The sequence below is a fragment of the Rhinichthys klamathensis genome, unplaced genomic scaffold (assembly GCF_029890125.1).
Source record: "Rhinichthys klamathensis goyatoka isolate OS25496 unplaced genomic scaffold, OSU_Roscu_1.1 h1tg000299l_1, whole genome shotgun sequence".
Taxonomy (NCBI): domain Eukaryota; kingdom Metazoa; phylum Chordata; class Actinopteri; order Cypriniformes; family Leuciscidae; genus Rhinichthys; species Rhinichthys klamathensis.
Window position 1 is genome coordinate 387,122 of NW_026606818.1, and position 21,063 is coordinate 408,184.

The following is a 21,063-nucleotide window of genomic DNA, read 5'->3' on the forward strand; positions in this document are numbered from 1 at the left end:
AACAGCCATAAATATTTCATGAAACTGTAACAAATGAATACATTTCTTTCATTGATAATTGAGATGATAAATCAGATGAGACCATGAAACTGCGCTGCTACAAAATTGTGAGGAATATTATAACACGTACAATATGACATCATAAAATTCTGTATCGGTCATGTCATTTACATCAGCGAGGATCAGATTTCCGTTCTTACTAATCGCTTTAAACCATCAATTTTACAGTTCCTGATAAAGTTACCAGCCAACTGGTGAGTAAATCCATTTTAGTTATCATAAAGCCATTTTTATGCACATTTCATGCTTGGCGAGAGTCAATTTTGGACCCTGTCAGGTCAGAAATGAGTTTGGAAGAAAGAGCAAGAAGTGTTTTTAAAGTCCAGTATTTCAGCTTCTTTGAATCCTGGATATTTAAGTGTGTTTTATTGTGTTTACACTTGTGCCCTATATATTTGTACACATTTGTTGGATTGTAAGTGTGTGTTTGTGAGCGTGTAAGTTGTATATGTATGACTGTGTTTGTGAACGATTCACCATAAATTCCCACAAAGCCATGCACATCATCACAACTCCCTGGGCCTCATTTATAAAACATGCGTACGAACAGATTTGACCATAGAGTTTGCATACTCTAAAATCCACGCCAACTTTCATATTTATAAAAGCGGTCTTTGCCGTGGAAAAGTACTCAGCGCCAGGTCACGGTCTAATCAAGTCTACACACTTTTCCCATTTAGATTTTATTTGGAAATCTAAGCAATTCTTGCCGCTCTCTATTCTCAAGTACAGCATTTGGACATTGACTGGTGCTCTTTTTTATATGCTAATAACATGAATTATGCGTTTACAAGGTGGAGATCTGAAACCATTCGGCTGCACACAATTTCAAGATCACTTGCGATTTCTAAATTTCACAAACATAAATTTCTGGACAGAAAGGCGTACGGATGAATCACACGTAGGCATATTTGAGAGTTTCTACGCAACATTGTATAAATGAGGCCACTGACTTTTTGATACTTGCGTAAAACAGTATATTTGTGTCCATGATTGACATTTAAAGGAATTATGGAGAAAATAGCAGCACCGACTGAAAAAGTGCCAGGTGACATCCTTAAAGTCCCACTCCGATCATATTTTGAGCTATTTTTAAACATTCCCAGTGGTCTTTAAATTATGATTATGCCATTTTTAGCCAAAATCACAAAACCTGTGCCGTTTTCTGGGAATTCGCTTCAGCAGAGCGGCAGTTGCTCATTAGCAATTCGCCTCTGCGTTGTGGGCGGAGCCGTTGGCACGGAGACGCCCCTCCCCCTGCCCGTTGCTGAGAGCTCTGTCTCTCCCGCTAGCTTACACCCCCAATACCGGTGGGGCAACAGTATTATATACACGTTAATTATTATTATCCGAAGTTAATCAAAGTTATCACCGATCACCGATCATTATTTCACTCCAAGACGTCGCGTGTGGAGACGCCCAGTGGAGTTACTACGTCACAACTCCAGTCTATTTTAGCCGGCATTTTAGCGTCTGCTACTGATTCACAGCCTTTTGAATGTAGAAATACTCAGAAATACAACTTTGAGCTGATTTCTCTCAAGATATGTCCTCTAACATCAGAAAAATGCCACAAGAACATGTTAACACCTAGAAAAACATTATTTTCATCGGAGTGGGTCTTTAAAAATCTTGTTAATTATTGCCTGTCATGTTGGAGATGTACAAGATGTATGATTTTTTTTATAATACTTGGATGTATATACCGCCATTGTACATATTTTGTACATATAAAATTTTGCCATTTTTGTACGCTGACTCCTTTCAAAATGTGGCCATTTTAATTTCCTGTTTTCACTCGTTCCACTCAGCTGGTATTTGCAAGATGGAATTGTAATTAAAGTGCATTTATCAATCAAAGCACGTGTTTGTGTGCATTGCATTAGCGGTATTGCAGCACATTTGGTATATCAGGGTGTGTGTGTGTGTGTTCGGTAATATTGTTCTGTATTACTGACTCTTCCTTACTGTCTAATTGCCATTTGGTGAGCTGTGTGAAGTGAATAAAAGGACATTTGTTCACAGAGCGTCCTGCTCCTTACAGCAATTTTACTGTACGTGTCAGTGTTGACTTTCATGTTCACTAGCATAAATAATATAACAGCATGTTCGCAAAGACGTATGACCACCTAAATCATTTCAGTTTGTGTTTATTTTACAGCTACTCAGCGTTAGTGAGTTTGATTCATTTTCGATTCACAGATCCTTCATCACTCAAATGTGCTCCTCATGCAGAATTTTACAAAGAGCTATAAAAAGGACAATATTTACAAGTTAAAATCAGTGTTGGGTGTAATGCATTACTAAGTAATTAGTGTAATTGAATTACTTTTCCCTTAAAAAGTAAAGTAATGGATTTCTGTAAGTTAATTACAGTTACTTCTGATGTAATTGCATTAAATACTGCATTTTTTAAGCACTCTAAAGTGAAAGCCTCTGTAAAGAAACCTGTTAAAACCACTTATTTCTCATTGTTCTGACTATGTAAGACTATAGGACACAGCAGATTCTGGATCCTCCTGTTTATTTTTTAGCAGATGATTTTTAGAGTTGAATATAGTGATTTTTAGACTGATAATCAAGAATGGATTATGAACCGTTTTCACCCTTAACTCGAGTTCATTAATCTACAAATGATGGTTATTATACAAACACATCTCCTGCGTATACAACAGAAGTCAATGGAGATCTTCAGAAGACTTGGAATACAGCACATGACTTGAATGGACTGCTTTCATGCTGATATGCTTTGATTCAAGCTGCGCTGCTTTTCTGGCCAATTTTGGAATTTTAATGATGCTGACAATTATGAAAATTCCAAAATTGGCCAAAAAAGCAGCACAGCATGAATCAAAGCATATCAGCATCATGAATAAAATCATGAACATTCTTAGAACTTCTCCTTTTGAGATCCACTGAAGTCATGCAGGTTTGGAATGACAATGACGTGGGAAAATAAAGGAAATTTGTTTATTAATTTTTTGGTTAACTATTCTTTAAAGAAATTAATTGGCTGTTTAAGGAAAGATAAACGTATGGGAGCATGATTGATTGGCTTGTTCATCACAGGATACACATTTATTTATTATTCTTATCTATCTATCTATCTATCTTTCTATCTATAAATTACAGGAACGTCTGTCTGTCTGTTAATCGCATATCTCTCGAACCGTTAGGCAGATGGATTTCAAACTTGACAGGTGTCTTGCTACGGGCACGAGTAAGTGCAGTGCCGAGTTTGACGCTGTTTTGATTATAAATGCAAAAGATATCGTTAAATATATCTGTAAAAGAAGCAGACATTGAAGTTGTGGTTTAAAAATAAACATTCTGTCAGCTACACTGTTCACTTCTGAAGTAAAAAAAGTAGCGATAGCGATTCTTTTCAAGGTGGTTTTTATACATGTATTACAACGTAATTATACGTTTATCACAATGTAATTATACATTTATTACAGTGTTATTATACATTTTATACAATGTAATTATAGATAACAGTGTTATTATACGTTTATTACAATGTAATTATAAATTTATTACAGTGTTATTATACATTTGCTACATTATTATTATTGTACATTTGTTAAATTATTTTGTTACATTCTTTTTGAAAAAAGTAGCGATTCTTTTTAAAAATGTAGTGTAAAAAATGTAATTATACATTTTTAAGTCTTATACATTTATTACAAAGTAATTATACGTTTATTACAATGTAATTATACATTTATTACAGTGTTATTATACATTTGTTACATTATTATTATTATACATTTCTTACATTATTTTGTTACATTATTCTTATTGAAAAAGTAGCGATTCTTTTTGAATAGTGTAAAAAAATTTAATTATACATTTGTTACAGTGTAATTATACATTTGTTAGTCTTATTATACATTTATTACAATGTAATTATACATTTATTACAGTTTTATTATACATTTATTACAATGTAATTTTATGTTTATAACAACGTAATTATACATTACAGTGTTATACATTTGTTACATTATTATTATTATACATTTGTTACATTATTATTTTGTTACATTCTTTTTGAAAAAAGTAGTGATTCTTTTTGAAAACGTAGAGAAAAAAATTTAATTATACATTTCTTACAGTCTTATTATACATTTATTATAATGCAATTATACATTTAATACAATGTAATCATACGTTTATTATAATGTAACTATACATAGTTTAAAAACTATGTATAGAACTATGAAAAAGTAGTGATTCACTTTTTAAAAAGTAGCGATTCTTTTTTGAAAAAGAATAGATTCACTTGAAAAAGTAGCAATACTTTTTCAAAAATGAATTGCTACTTTTTAAAGTGAATCTATTCTTTTTGAAAAAGAATCGATTCACTTTTTAAAAAGTGAATCATTCACTTTTTAATAGTTCTATTCAAGTTTTTAAACTATGTATAGTTACATTATAATAAAGTATCGATTACATTGTATTAAAAAGTATCGATTGCTTTTTAAAAATGTACTAATAACTGAATCTGAAAGTCAGCTACACTGTTTAATTCTGAATATTATATTTTATTCTGGTGCACTTATTATCGTTTTCTCAGAGTTTAGGCTCCTGAGTAATAGTAGCCTAGGCTAAGCAACTCAAACATAGCCTACCAAACCAACAATTACTAAAAACACACAAAAACGGATTTTGCACGGACAGTGCACTAGTTATTAAATCAATGACAGATTTAAATCATGATGACGTACTTGTACTTTTATGTACTTGTACTTTTATATACTTTAAACCACTGATTATACATTTCATTTTAGTAGCAAGCAACATGTTGGTCATCCCTATTATTATATTTCACAAAATCAACCTAACTCTCAGTACGAACGTAACTACAAATGTTTTACAAATCGGTCCAAAATAGTGATTCACTAACATACATCACTCCTCATCTAGAACGATGATAGAAATATAAAGTGCGAACTGATGTGCATTATAGGGAAAGTGAGTCAGAGGTCAGCAAAAAGTGAGAGTGCCTTATGACAAATGTGAACTTTGACCTCTTACAGAGAGGGAATGGGCGGATATAACTCTTGCCTTCCTGTTCCCACCCGTCCGAGAGGAAATGTAGGAAGTTCAGTCCTCTTAAAACACATAAATGAGCCGTGTCACACACACACACTGACAGTGATGAAATCGGGACCTCCTCCCTCACACCTGCTGGGTCTCAGGATACACAACCCTCCTCTCATTCACAGCATTGTGCTCAAGACCAGCAGGTCAGCATCTCAATTAGTCTTTTTCCTGTCTTAGCTGTCAATTGTCTTTAACAGTGTGAAGTCACAATGACAGTGAGGTGTTCGGTTAGAGAGACAATGATGTGGCCAGTCACATTTACAAATGCTGGATAGGTTTCAGTTTGAAATTTAGATACACCAACCAGCCAAATGCGAGTTTAACCATGCCAGGCAACATCAACGAAGCGTAAAGTGGGTTGCGCTGTACGACAAGCACCACATCTTAAAACTCAAATCCATTGTTTTCTATGTAACAATGCAACACTCAACACAGACGCTTCAAAACCAATGGCCCACAGAATGTAAGGTTCTGGGAAGGTAGGCTACTATATGGCAGTGGCTATCAGAGTCGGGGGTAATACGAGTTACGTAATCAGGTTACTTTTGTCAAGTAACTAAAGTAACGCATCAGTTGAAAAGTAATACGCTGTTTCCCCATGTTTTGACTGACAGCTCTCCTGTCCCAGAGAAATCAGGAGTAAGAGCAGAGACGTTGTGTGTGAACTGTGAACATCATGATTATTGTAGATCTAGACTAAATGTGAACATGCATTTACTCGTCTCACTTACACAAACACAATTCAATATTCCTCAAAATGAATTAAAACAGTGAAATGCAAGGAATATTATGCAAATGCTCAGAATATTCTGCAAACCTGCAATAGTTAAATGTTAAATTACACAAATATACTTTCCCATAATACTGTGACGTATTTTTAAGTAAAACCATCCATCGTTAATTGATTGAATCGTTTAAAGTTAAAATATGTGAGGAAAAGAAGAGGTTGATGTCAGCTGAAAGTGTCCTCAGAGCACATTTTTCTGTTGAATAATTGACAATAAGACCAGGAAAACGCATTAAAACATTAAGAGGGTCAATTCTGATTTCATGATGACTTTAAAACTGTGTCGTTCAAAGCCGGATGTGATGTAACCTTTCTATGGATGCAACCAGGCCAGCTGACAGTCTTGCCTGGGCCCGGGACAAGATAATCTTAGATGGGGCCCCCCCACGATTTTTTTTATTTTTATAAAACACCATATACTTTTACCCACAATGAATAATAAAAACACGTTTAAATGGGTACATTTTCTATAAATGTCTTCATTTTCTTTTCTGACATAGCCTACTGCAGTTCTTGTTAAAACACACTAGACATGCATAATCTGTGCATTTTGGGCACTTTTTGTGTGAAATCATATTTCTTTTTTGTCCATCAAAAGTGTGCTTTCACTTTTAAGCATGAGCAGCGCAGAAAAAATAGACTCGGATCTGACCCATTATCTGTTCACCGATGATGACAGTGATGCATTTCAGCCGGCTTTTTATTTCTCATCTCCATAAATAGTAGTAAAGCTAATCCAAGGGCTAGAAATCAATGAATTCTTTGCTAATACTTCCTCGTCATCATGGAGAGCGCAGTTCGCACCGCTTTCTCCTTTCCACAAGCGTTTGCTCTCCCGTGGCGTCTGTCGTTGCTATGCAACAATAAACTTAGGCGCGCCTGTAAAAACGAGCGCGCCGCGTCGCTATTATGAGCTAATATCCAAAATATTTCCATATGTGGCTCTTTCCTCCTTTCTTATCAACAAGTGGATTTACAGCATACAGCCACCACAGCAGCAGCACCGCCGGTCGCCATGTCTCAGCGCTTTTATGAAGAGGACGCAACTGCACGCGCTTTGGGCATGCACGCGCATCCCGGGTTTGAGAAAACCTGGTACCGTGGCGTGACGTTTAAAAAGAAATTTGTACCGACTTGGTACCGAAGTGCCGGGTCTTTGACAACACTCATAAACGCTGGCTGCGCTGTTTCTTACCTTGCTCTACGTTGACTTTACTAACGTTAGTTCCAGCTTCACCGTCACCACCTTTTTAAAAATATTTGTTTAGGGCATCTCGAAGGCCTCTATTTTCTTCTTCTCTTTTCTTTTCTGAGCACCGGACTTGTGTTGACCGGACATTTTGAGCGTAACGTTAGCCTACTGAACTTCAAATCAAATGACAACATCATATTTCGATCAGTGGCCAAACCATTTTTGTTTGGGGGGGGGGGGGGGGGGGGGGGTCTTGACCACTATTTCAAGGACAATTAGGAAGAAAACGAATAAAAAGCTTTTATGTAACTCAAATATTAGATTTTTTTTCAACAAATATGCCTTTTTTTTTTTTTTACAATTATTCCATCATTTAATGAGGGCCCAGTTCTGGGCCCCCCTCCCTACCCTGGGCCCCCCTCCCTACCCTGGGCCCGGGACAACAGACCCGTTTGTCCCCCCCTGTCGGCGGGCCTGGATGCAACAGCTAAAGCTAAACCCGTGAAGGTGCAGCTTCTGTCCGTGAGGAGTCTGTGTTTCAGTCATACAGTGACATCTGGTGGATGCCTGAGGTATTTCAACCTCCAAAAACGAACATCACAGTTCCCAGACAACCACGTTTGTCATGGCATGAAACTTCAAGTTTAATATGTTCTGAAGGCTCACATATACCACATAATCACATAGCATTACAAATAAGTTGGGTATAATATCAAAATATTTCTTATGAATTTCTCTGTATGGCCTACATAATGAAAGATAAAAGCCTGAAGGGTTTTGCTTAGTGTAGCTTCTGAAGGAGACGTTGAGGCTCTCCACACCATAACTATAATGATAATTGCTCAGAGGAACCGTATTGTTGGAACCACTTTAAAGGAATCTTTTTTTTTTCTGAAAACATGAATGGTAAAAACAGAGCTTGAGCGTTTAAAGCGGCAGATGATAAAAAAAAAAAAACCTGCAGTGTGTTTAAAATAACCAGCACAATATCATGCTTTGTTTCATTCTATTATATGGTATAGTCATTGCTGTAGCCTTAAGGTTTGAATCCTCCATTTCCTCTGTTTTATCTTAAACATCTCACAGTAAGGACAATGATCATCACACTTTAAGAGTACAACGAATAAAACAGACATGACAAGGACTTTGCTTTTTATCACGTAAAAAAAAAATAAAATAGTCCGACCAATATAACTCAATACTGTGGCATGCGGAGATGCATCCAGTTTAACCGTCAGTATTTCATAATGCAGATCTGAGTGTCAAATGACGAATCCATGATTCAGTTGTACTTCTGTAAACAGGACCCATCTGGATATATGAAGTGATCCTCGATTGGAAAGTGAAGCTCAGACAGGAGTTTGAATCAGCTCAAGTGTTGGAGAGAGCAGTGACAGATGTGTTGTGCAGCGCGGCCGAGCTCAGCAGGAGAGACGAGGAGATGGTGGCCTGTAGCGGTCGCACTGTCAGAGAAACACACCGCTTATTTCCTTCATAAACTCAATCATTTTAATTATCATGGCTACAACCTGGGGCTTAAAAGACAAGTAATATTATCAATTCAAAGGTGCATTATGAAACCTTTTTTGTTTAAAATTAACAATTTAAATGAGTCATCAATCCTTCTTCCAAAACAATCTCTTTTTTTAGTCATGAGAAAGTCGCGCAGAGCCGAAGTATAACCAAAAATCAATGCAGTCTTGTTGTACCTTTAACTGCACTGACACTATTGGATGAGAACAAAACGTGTGAACTGAATTGAGCTGGATAAATGTCTGAATGAACTTTGCAATATTAACATGTTTATTGAACTGAATTAAACCTAACATTGACTTGAGGTGAATAATACTATTGTCTTCTGTAGAGATGCTTTACAGCTTAAATTGAGTTTCATAATTGATTAATTTTACAACATTGTTATTTACAACTTTTCTATTCTTTTTATTCATGTAAAGCTGCTTTGAAATGATCTGTATTGTATAAAGAGCTAGATAAATAAACGTGACTTGACGAGCAACAATAAGGTGATCCTGCATAAATGATTAGCTGTGGTTTGTGGGGACTGTCGGACCTGTGCTGCTGTGTTCTGCCGGAAGGTTCTGATTGGTCAGGCTCTCCTCACAGCTTTGCACTCGCTGAAACGACTCAAAGTTCACAGACGCATCATCTTCTGAAAGGCCATGTGCCACCTGTCCGTCCCCAGGCCGACAAACCTCGAAACGCACCCACTGATAACTGAAACAGGGAGGCAAACAGATACTCCATATTTTGCACAGTATGTCATTAATAAATACCTTTTTATGGCCTAAAAAGTTTTGTTGTGGCTTCTTAGGGCGTTTTCACACCTGATAGTCCGCACCAAGGTCCGAACCAAAGTTCACGTTTTGATACATTTTATACTTTCAGAAAGTTTTGGTTTGGTTTCACACTGCAATTATGTGAGCGCAGTAAAGAACTTTACGTGACATACTTGTGTCCTGTCGTCATCATCTGTGTGGGCTGCATCTTGACATCGATTGGTTTTGTAAATGGACGTGCGTCTGACGTCAGTGTGTTGTGGTCAGCGACGCATATGGTTGCAACTATATTGTAATTTTTATGGCATAATTACCTGCAGCACCAACTATACACAAGGCTAGTTCAAATTCGCGAAAATGAACGTCCTCGTCGTGCGAACATTTTATCGTCGCCGGCAGGAAAGGAGGAGAAGACTGCAAGCAATCATGCGAGCTCTGGCACCTCCATTTGGGGGGAGACCAATGTGAAAGTCCGGACCAAACCAGGTAGGTGTGAAAGGGCCCATAGACATTTTCAAAGCTAGCAATAAAACTAATCTGATCACATTATTTTGTTAAACCCGAATGTCACTCACTTGCTGCACTTGCGAGCCCCGGGACAGCTCTGGATCAGGTTCTGAATGGTGGGGTGAGAGAAACCAAAAAAGTCTGCTCCAGACGGGACAACGTTGATCAGGGGTTTGGCACTAGATAAAAAAAAAGAAGAAGAAAAAAAAATCATGATCATTTTGGGAACATATTCTGTGTAGTACAAAGAGTAAACCGGTTATAGGCTGAATCAAACACATTTCTGGGTCACAAGGTGGATAAACCTAAATGCAAGATCATTACGATTTAATTTTTTTAAAATGTTTTTATTCATTTTATAAAGATTTTATACACACATTACCGTTCAATAGTTTGGGATTGGTACGATATTTAAAATATTTTTGAAAGAAGTCTCTTCTGCTCACAAAGGCTGCATTTATTTGATCAAAAACACAGTAAAAATGATTTACAATATTACAGTTTTAACTATTTAAAATAACTATGTGAATATATTGTAATATGTAATTTATTCCTGTGATGCAAAGCTGAATTTTCAGCATCATTACTCCAGTCTTCAGTGTCACATGATCCTTCAGAAATCATTCTAATATGATGATTTGATGCTCAAGAAACATTTCTGATTGTTATCAATGTTGAAAACTATGGAAGCTTGTTTCCGCCACTTAAAAAAAAAAAAAAAAAAATGTTGCGCCTTTTTATCTCACAATTGCGAGATATGAAGTCAGAATTGTGAGAAATAGTCGCAATTGAGCAATTCTGTTTTTATAACACATAATTGCGAGTTTATATCTCGAAATTCTGACATCTTTTCTGACATCAAGTTATCAGGCCAATTCTAAGAAAAAAAAAGTAACTTTTTCCCCCTCAGAATAGTTTATATCTCACAATTCTGACTTTATATCTTGCAATTGTGAGAAAGAAAGTCAGAATTGTGAGATAAAAAGTCGCAATTACCTTTTTTATTTTTCATTTTGTGGCGGAAACAAGCTTCCATAGAAAACAGCTGTGCTGCTTAATATTTTTATGGAAATATTTTTCAGGATTCGTTGATGAATAGAAAGCTTAAAAGAGAAGAATTTATTTGAAATATAAATCTTTTGTAACATTATAATGCCTTTTTTTAACAGCAGTATATAACAATGATATATAAATATATTTTACAATTTAATTATCTTTTTTTTTTTTTTTGCATTACAGTACTGATGTTGGGGGACAAAGTGCTTTAACGTGATGAAAATATAAAAGATTTACACTGATAAATGCTGGTTTGCAATATGCAGACTAATTTAATCCCCTTCAGCAATGAGTACGAGCTCCAGATAAAGCTGATAGACATGCTGAAGACTTCACCTGCGGGCGGCGATGGCTTTGAGCAGGTTTGTGTGGCAGGAGAGCGCAGATGAAGCAACGATTGCATTCTGTGGGTCATCCTCTGGTGCGATCTCAAACTAAATATTACAAGAGTAAATGACAAGAATGTTCAGTAAAATCATCAAGGACAGGTCAACTGTGCAGAAGCATGCATGTGCACACGTGAGCACCTGTGGACCCTGGCCACCATCTTTGATCTGGCAGGTATAGAGACACTTCTGATCAGAGTTCTTCATGCTGGCGAAAACTCTGGTACTGCAGAAGCCCACAGGATAGAGAGCAGTGTCGTCGTGAAACAGAGCCCTGTCTGTGATGATCTGCCATGAAAACACAAACATATGAGCTCAGGAAGGAAAGATACAATACAAGCACATTTAAAAACAACCAAGGCTGACCAAAGTGCTGTATAGAACAGAAAAAAAAACAATAAAGGAACACACAACAATAGATAAACAATAATCGTACCTAAATCAAGGAGTATTAAAAGCCAAAGAGAATAAATAGGTCTTTAAACAAGATTTGAAGGTGGAAACAGAGGGAGCTAATCTGACGTCGAGAGGAAGACTGTAGGCCTGCAGTCGCTAAAGCACGATCACCTGGGAGCATGGGAGCACTTCGACTCGGTGTAGTAACATCATCACTCGTGAAAAGTCATCTCCCCCTCTCCCTCTCCGGAGTGATGATATTACTGCGCCGAGTCCATAGATATATATGCGCCGAGTCGAAGTGCTCCCAAGCACTTGCTGTGGTATTCCACCATTCATTATAGTTATCCACTTTACACGCTTAGAAAAGCACAACGTTTTATTTCGCGTCACCATTCTTGGTCGAGTTACACTACTCGTGTAACTGTATTTAAATAGGGAAAACGTGGAGGTGTTTGGTCGCTTCTCTGCTTGGATCCTAATGAATGAACTGGGCTAAGCTAAGTGCTAACAAAGTTTCGCCGCAAGAGAGCGATTTAGACGAGAGAGGTATGTATTAGGGATCGACCGATATGGATTTTTTAGTGCCGATACCGATACCGATTTTTTTCCCATCAGCCTTAGCCGATGACCGATACGGGCTGCCGATTTTCTTGAGCCGATATTTGGAGCCGATACATTTTGCTCCCTCAATTTACATCATGTCATTGTCAAAAATGACATGATGTTAACAAATGTTACAGGTCTCAATTTAATAAAAGTAACATTTATTTAACGTAAAAAAACAATATTTAACAAATAGTAAAAACATGTGAGGTAGAACAAGAACAAGTAGATAAACTATATTTAACACATATTAAAAACATGAGGTAGAACAAAAAAAAAAGTTCACTGCTGAAAATAAATATTTAAGCATAAATAAAATAATTACATTATTGCACACAGTAGCAACCAGCATAATAAAGTGCACAGTGCACACTGTACTTCATTTTAAAAGTAACAAACTATTTACTGCCATGGTTTAAATTTTTCTACATAAAATAAAATGAGCATGTCTAGTCTCTAATATCACTGCGATGGCGAGGGAGACACACACCACACGCGTCCAAACCTCAGCCAGGTGGTCGCTGAATAAATCTTCCACAAAAAGCACGGAACAACGTTGGTATTACTTAATCCTATGACCAGTGTTCGTAACAGCTACCGTACGCATACTAGGGCTGTCAAAATTGCTCAAATGGCGTTTGTATATTCCCTTCAAAAAAACATATTTGAACATATCGTCGTGCATTTGGTCAATGACGCGCATTACGTCAATAACAGGACAAATTAATACAAAGAGACATAACTACTAGTATTAAGTAGCTTATTTGAGTTGAAACATATTTGACAACGTATTACTACAAAAAAAAAACGAGTAAATCAAATGGCCAAGACCGCAGAGCTCACTCTGGCTCGCCCGGACTCGCAGGCGCTCTCTCTCTCTCTCTCTCTCTCTCTCTCTCTCTCTCTCTCTCTCTCTCTCTCTCTCTCTCGCACTCACCCTCACGCTCTCCGCGCATACCGGTTTAAATGAAGAACAACAAACAAATGTTGAGTGCTGATCAAGAGTTTTGTGCAAGCAATTTAAGGTATATAGCAGGCTTCATTCAGTGATTGAAACAAATACATTAATTGAAGTTTCACAGTACATAGAACCGACACTGAGCGCTCCGAGCGAGCTGTGCTGTGGTAACGTTAGTCTGCTACCGCGGGCGTGTTTTTCCACATTCGAATATTAATTTTCACCTTCAAAATTCAGTTTTTTTTAAACTAGTCAAATATATATTCGTATTTAGAATATTCATTGACAGCCCTAATGCATACTGAACGGATAGCCTACAGCTATTTGCAGCTCCCTAAATACAATGGCAAGCAAGCAGTTTTATAGACGAGTCATTCGCGTTTTCCATTTGGACCCACAAACTTGCTTAGCTACATAGTTGCAACCACATAACAGTTATAGAGCAACGTGTTTCCATTTTCAAAGTGTTTGACAATATTTCAGCAGTCAAACAGTTAAAAGATGCTTTGAAAGTTTAAAAGTTACCGTTATCTTGAAGCGCAGGTTGCACTCTGCTAGTGGGGGAGGGACAGTGCAGGGTCTGCACGTGAACTGCAGCGTCTCCAGCAGCACAGAGCTGCCTGTGGACGCCTGTCTATAAATAATGCCGGGAAAAAACTAACGGCGAACGCAGCAGCCGCGCATCGGCCGATTCCGATACACGTAAAAAACGCAAATATCGGCCCGATATATCGGACGGCCGATATATCGGTCGATCACTAGTATGTATCAACTCGTCTTAGTTAAGGGAATAACAGTTTAATATGAAAAGAACGGTGGAGTATCCCTTTAACTACTGCTACTTCTTACTGCCAAGAAAACAATATTTATGAACTCATTATATCACACGTGTCAAACTCTGCTCTTAAAGAGCCACTGCCACTGTTTATTCAGCATTGTATTGTCTTCCGTTTCTGTTGTGGTTCAGTGACGCCGCTGACGTAAGACGTAACACTGCGGACTTGTGAACGCGGATCCACAACAGAACCGGAAGACAATACAATGCTGAATAAAGTCGTAGTTTTTGTTATTTTTGGACCAAAATGTATTTTCGATGCTTCAACACACTCTAACTAACCCACTGATGTCACATGGACTACTTTGATGATGTCTTTATTTCCTTTCTGGACAAGGACAGTATACGTACATACATTTACAATGGAGGGACAGAAAGCTCTCGGACTAAATCTAAAATATCTTAAACTGTGTTTTGAAGATGAACGGAGGTCTTACGGGCTTGGGACGACATGAGGGAGAGTCATTAATGACATCATTTTCATTTTTGGGTGAACTGACCCTTTAATAACTTATGATCTTTGCAATGGAAGTGAATCAATCAAAAACTAACTTCATTCTAGAGCTGCTGTAAAGCCAAAACAATCTCTGTTACTTTCATTCCCTATTATCACTGTAAAGCTGCTTTGAAACAGTTCATATTGGTAAAAGCGCTAAATAAATGAAGGTGACTTGACTAAAAGAACTGACTTTGACACATTAGGACTGGATGATTGTCTGACCTCTCCTAGACTGTACACGGTCAGTCCACCGAGGACGATGGGAAAGAGTGGTCTCCCGGAAGAGTCCAGCGAGATGGGCTGAACAAGCTTACGCACTCCTCCCTCTGCAACCTTCCTCCTCTTACAAATCCTCTTCATGACTGAAAGTTGAGCAAACAAATGCTAAGTAACTATTAAATCAAAATAAAGACACATAAGAGAGAACACAGCAGCGAGAAACACTCACATTCTTCCCTGCCGGTCTCTCTTCCTCTCTCTTTTCGTTCTTTTTTGGGTTTCTTCAAAAGGCAGTCTTCAGATGCTGAGAGTCCAGGGGTCTGGCTTTGGCTCACAGGTAGAGCAGCGCCCCCTGGTGTGCTGGAGCTCATAGTGACGGGTGTGTGTGTGTGTGTGCTGCAGCTGGGAGTCGGGACGGCCTCTCCTTCAGACAGAGACTGAAACTGCAACAAAGACTTCAGCAGGAATCTGGAGACACAGGATGAGATTAAGTGGACTGTATCTCACTTTTTGGTGTGTGTAGTGTATAATATATGTATATATACACCCAGAGTTAACTCGTTCCCTGTCAACGTTTAAAAAACTAAAATTTCAGGATTATTTGATGAATGGAAAGTTAAAAAGAACATCTTTTATTTGTCATAGAAATCTTTTGTAACATTATAAATGGCTTTACTGTAGCTTTTAATGACTTTTGAATGACTTTATGAAGAGTGTGGGAAAAAAAATATGTTTCAAATACAAACTCAATTGCAATCAAGAATATTTTGTAATGAAGATAAGTGAATGTGGGCGCACCTCCTTTCTTCTTTTGCCCGGACAAACTTCTCTTCCAGGTGAGCAATCTCATCATAAAGTGCTGCGTTTTCCTGTGAGTCAAAGGGCACCAATTCAAGCACGGTTACACCGATAACTAGGCAATTACATTTAAGCTGCCAGTGTCACCAGTGACGTCACTAGTGGGCGTTCCAACGACTAGCTGGATATTTATCTGTTGAAAATGTCAAATGCCGGTCTATCTGGTTTGACCAGACCATTCAGGCTCAGTGTCAGCATGGCGAGTACCACTGTAAGTACACAGAGATCATAAATGAAAGGATAGTTACTGACCACTAAAATAACTTCTACTGACCACTAATCTTCCTGCCAACAGTCTCCACTACAGGATGTAGCTAACTTCACTCCTATTGGATGTCTCTGCCGCAAGTCGCCCCTTAATTTGCATGAAGTTAAACATATTCAACTTGTATCCTGTCGCCAAAGGTCACTCGTGTCATTAAAATGAACGGGATCATGTCACTTTGTCGCTTGCAGTGTGAACAGCTTTAAACTCACTGTGTTATTGGTATAAAAACCTTCACTCACAAATATCATGGAACGGGCAGCCTTGCGCAGACGGATGTACTTCAGTCGGTACTTCTCATTTTGGTTCTTGCGAGGACCTTTCCTGACCTTAGGCCTGGACTCAGTGTGGCTTGTGGGAGAAGGAAGGTGTCCCAGCGACGAACCGGACCCTGAACTGGAGAAGGTCGACTGAGCAGAAAACGCCTGCAACGCATGCTGTCTCTCCTCATCAGTCTGCATATGCGAGTTACAAACAATAAGAGTTTAACAGACAAAAAAAAAATCAGCAGAGCATTTTTATCAGATTGACAGAAGTGTCACATGGGTTATGCCATTAAATTGTTGGGAACTATTTAAAGGTGAAGTGTGTCATCTCAGTGTAACGAACATAGAAGTAAAATTAGATGGATTTTATAAAGAGTATAAACACAGCAGCTCTGTTTGATTTAGAGGGCCAAATGTCAACTGCTGGTTCGACCAATGGCATGTGTGGACAATATTTCCTTTGTCAATAAATTGGCAAACCTATATGTGGCGAGCAGGACGAGGACGAGGGACGTGAGAGAACGGCGCGAGGCCGGTGGCGTGAGTGATAATGAACGCCGGAGTTTATGTTGTGTTGTGTTTTGTTTCTCTTTACTCTTTTGTTGCTCTAGCGGATCTTTTTTTTTGTATTTCTTTTATTTTGTCATTAAAAGTTGTTAAATGTTCGCCAGTTCCCACCTCATTCTTCCCACAACTTTGAACCATATTACACTATAGTATTGCAAAAACCTCAATTCGCCTTTAAAGTAGTAGACCACACAAAATATAAACTGAGATCAACAATTATGTGGTTGTTTAATGTGTTGATGCAGACTCCAAACAACATAAAAATAAGAAAATGATGACTGGACAGTTGCCTGAAAAATGCCACAAAAAATAACAAGCAACAACAAAACAATGTGGAACTTAGTAGGCGTCATGTGTCCTAATGAAAACTATTTCCTAGTTAAAATTAGTGTAACGGCTAACTGACGCGTGCTTATATGGACTTACCAACAGCGCAAAAACTCCATTTCTGCTCTCAATCCTCTTGAAGCGTCTGCTGCCTTTCTGTGTCTGTAACAAACTGTGAAACTAAAGCAAATGCTGAAGACTGACAGCTGACTTTTCATGGAGACTCTCTCTGTGACAGACTGCTCTGACTTTACCCTGTTTCCTAAACCAGTCATTCTAAAACTTTAATCAATGTACAAATGAAAGACAAACAAGTGAAATCATGCACTAAATTAAACACATTGCTGGTACTGAATGGAAAACAAAGTAAATATGGAACATGACTGACAGTGAACAGCGCGAGTGTCATAAATCATGCAGTGCCTCACCTCTCGATACATGACTGCCTCAAGGCTCGACTTTGCACTGTGAATAGAGTAAAAGATACAGCGATTATCTTGACACCTGTGCGTTGTGATGTAAATATTTGAACCGAAGGAATATTTCTGTACTTTGACTGCACCAGTCCACGATCAATGATCCGCTGCTTGATCTCCTTGATGTGCATGGGCCGCCCAGCCTCTTCCAGAACAATCTTAAAAATCAGAAAACTCATTGACTTGATCACATGAAATGTATGTGAAACAGCACGGTTTAAGAGAGATTTTCACCTGAGCAGCATCGAGCCATGTGAGGTTCGGTTTTTCTGCAACCTCACTGGGGGTTTCACTGAAGAAGAGCAGAAGTACAGTATATGACCAGGTAAAGCTTTCACACACATCCACCATAGATCTAGCAGTGTCTAGTAATCTCAGTTATCAGTTTAACTATTATTTATAGTACTGCTATAGTAACAAAATAATACAGCTTCATACTAAAACCCACTGAGACGCACAGCCCTTGTGAAAAAGTGCTTTTAATTTGTATTGAATGTGCACTTGTATGGCCTGTTGCATGACCCTAGCTAAACAAACTCAGAGTTTCAGAGCAGGTTTAGTGGGCTTTGACACTGGGCACGTATTTATAAAAGATACTTCAATGTCCTAATTGAACTAAGACCTAACCTGAGCCCTGTCTGTGAAACCAGGCCATTATGTTTTAATAATGTTTTGTCATGCGATTACTAACTAACAATTGTGATGTGTTGACTAACATACTAGAGCACATTAAGCTCTTTAAATGTAATTTCAAAAAACACTAGCTAAAATTATAATAAATGTTAATATATTACATGTAGTAAATTTCAAGATTACAAATGTGTAATTAATTACAAATATATATAAATACATGACACAAGTTTTAATAGAAATGACAGTGAAGTATATTTTAGTTGATCATAAATGCTTCTCAGTATATTCAGCAGAACACTTTAACCATATTTCAAGACAAAAGAATTATGAAATTACATATAAAGATGTACTTAAGTCCTACTTAAATGGGTTAAAAAAGTCAACTATAATGCATTTTCATTTAATTACAAATAACATGCAATTAAGTGAACGGAAAAATAGGTGTTCTTTAATATTTTTGTATTTTATTTTGCTTGATTGTTATTGTCATATAGAGAATGTATAGGATTTATCCATGTTAAATGTATAAAAAATCTATTCTTTGGTTTTAAGTGACTTAATACTTTAATGCAATGAATATCCTTTTTGTGATTATTTAAGTGTTTTAAATGGATCATTTTTTTGTTTTTGTTTTCCATATAGTGATTATTTTTTTTTTTTTGGGATAAATAAACAATAAAAAAAGTATACAAATACATTACATTCAGTTCACACTTAAGCATATTGCTGGTTTTACCCCGTTTTACCTTTACCCACCTTGCCAGCGTATACATTTATACGATTTTTAAACAAAACAAACCACTTTTATAATTTATTTTCACACAAAATCTGCTGATCCATCAATGTTCAAGTATATATATATATATATTATTTTTTTATTGTATTTTATTTTATTAGGGTGTGCTTTTAGCCCTGTTTTCGGTAAGACAGCATTTTGTGTTTTGGGCAAGATATTATATTACTAACGTTCCCATGTTTTGGGATATGTACTTCAGTAGTGCCATAATTTTAAGAACAACACCATGGTATACAACAGTAAACGTTAACGTTACTTCAACCCTGATCGTGGCACAGCGTATTAAACATTACTGCAGCGTTTTTGTGCAAACGCTGCAGTAAAACTCTAATGTAAAACAGCTGTGTGGCTTCATTGCGTAAGAATGTTAGATGATAAAAACACATTAATTACTGATCCTCCGCCTAAACTCACGCGTCGAGACTCTCGGCGGCTCCAGTCAGGCTGTTCATGCTGTCCAGCGCTGGAAACAGAGAATAACTGCCCTGCCCATCCGCCTCCATCTCTGACTCAAAGTTCAGCGAATCCATCCCTGCCCGATCTGAGCTTTACCTCCAGGTCTGGGGCGAAATAACACACATCATTAGTTGTGCTAACTAGGCTAACAAAACAAAACAACACGATCCAGCCGTGAAGAAATTCAGAATAAATGCCGATGCAAGTTCACCTGTAATCTTACTCGATGTTTATTACAGTACTCATGCTGTGCAGGACATAATAAAAATGCTTCTGATCTTCAATTTGCTGACATGTTTGATTTAGCATTTTTGTTCAGTGCGCATGGGAACCACTGATCGATTAAGTGAACCGTTTATGTTTCCGGGGGGCACATTTAGGGAGCACACATTACATCCGCTTCAATGCCACCTACTGTATATTTTATGATTAAAAATAAATAAATAAATCAAAGAGAGGGAGTGGGTGGTGGAATTTACAGAAACACAAACACATGATGAAATGCAGTTACCCTCAATAACAATTAGAGTTAAGATCTTGGCCTGCTTTTATACATCCTGATGGAGGTTTTTATTAAATGTGCTAATACTGTACACTTTATGTAATTCTTTAAATTGAATGTTTGATTCGTTTATAGACCATGCATTCCTTGTGCTGTTCTGCTAATCTCTTCCGTTTGCCATTAACATTTTACAGTGGGAGGAAATAAATCTGGCCACTTCACAGAAAGGCAGTGGACAAGCTGAGTCGACCATTTCCCTCAGAGAATCTGATCTGTTTCTTGCTCAACACCACTGCGTATGGTATTACGGTGACCGGGAGGGGACATGTTCGGTCCACTTATTTTTGTCGTGGCCACAACATATAAACTCCCCAGATAGCACAAGTCTATTTGATGTGATATTTACATCTGGAAGACGTATTTTTAAGAGTGTTTGCTCATCTGCAAGACGTCTATGACGTTTTCTGTCAGATGTCAAATAGACGTTTAGAAGATGTCTTTAAGATGTAATGATTTAGAATGCATGTTAAACTGACATCTTCTAAACGTCTATTTGACATCTGACAGGAAACGTCCTATAGACATATTGCAGATGAGCAAACACTCTTAAAAATAGGCCTACGTCTTCCAGATGTAAATATCACATCAAATAGACTTGTGCTATCTGGGTCGTGGGAACGTGATAATATCTCGTGGGAACGTCATATTAAGTCGTAGCCACGAGATCATTTTGTTGAGGTAACGACATAATTATGTCGTGGCCACGCGATGCAAAGTCGTAGCCTCGAGATCATATGTTGAGGGAACGATATATTTTTCTCGTGGTTGTGTTATGTTGAGGGAGCCACAGCGGCCAATAACCTACTACTGTAACCGAACCATTGCATAGACTGGGCTACAGCAGAGATGGAGATGACAGAAGAAATAACATTTTACTTTAAATTAGGAATGTCATATACATATATAGTGCGGTCTTTGGCATTAAGACATACGTTATAAGTGAAAGACAC

General features: G+C 37.6%; 1 protein-coding gene across 3 annotated transcripts; it reads right to left on the reverse strand.

Annotated features, from left to right (window-relative positions):
* Positions 1-8,388: 8,388 nt before the first annotated feature.
* Positions 8,389-19,921, reverse strand: tbrg1 (transforming growth factor beta regulator 1). 3 transcript variants are annotated; one of them, XM_056270225.1, is made up of 15 exons: positions 19,763-19,921; positions 19,510-19,655; positions 17,901-17,958; positions 17,742-17,824; positions 17,619-17,655; positions 17,290-17,352; positions 16,273-16,485; positions 15,706-15,776; positions 15,137-15,375; positions 14,911-15,050; positions 11,536-11,682; positions 11,345-11,442; positions 10,021-10,131; positions 9,220-9,383; positions 8,389-8,611 (listed from the first exon to the last, which is right to left on the reverse strand). In XM_056270225.1, exons 2-15 carry the CDS (start codon positions 19,623-19,625, stop codon positions 8,520-8,522), a joined length of 1,632 nt encoding a protein of 543 aa, XP_056126200.1. In that variant the 5' UTR covers positions 19,626-19,655; positions 19,763-19,921; the 3' UTR covers positions 8,389-8,519. The 3 variants fall into 3 exon arrangements, with proteins under 3 accessions (XP_056126200.1, XP_056126201.1, XP_056126202.1); XM_056270226.1 differs by lacking the exon at positions 17,290-17,352; XM_056270227.1 differs by lacking the exon at positions 19,763-19,921 and having other exon boundaries at positions 17,290-17,362; positions 19,510-19,589.
* Positions 19,922-21,063: the final 1,142 nt, after the last annotated feature.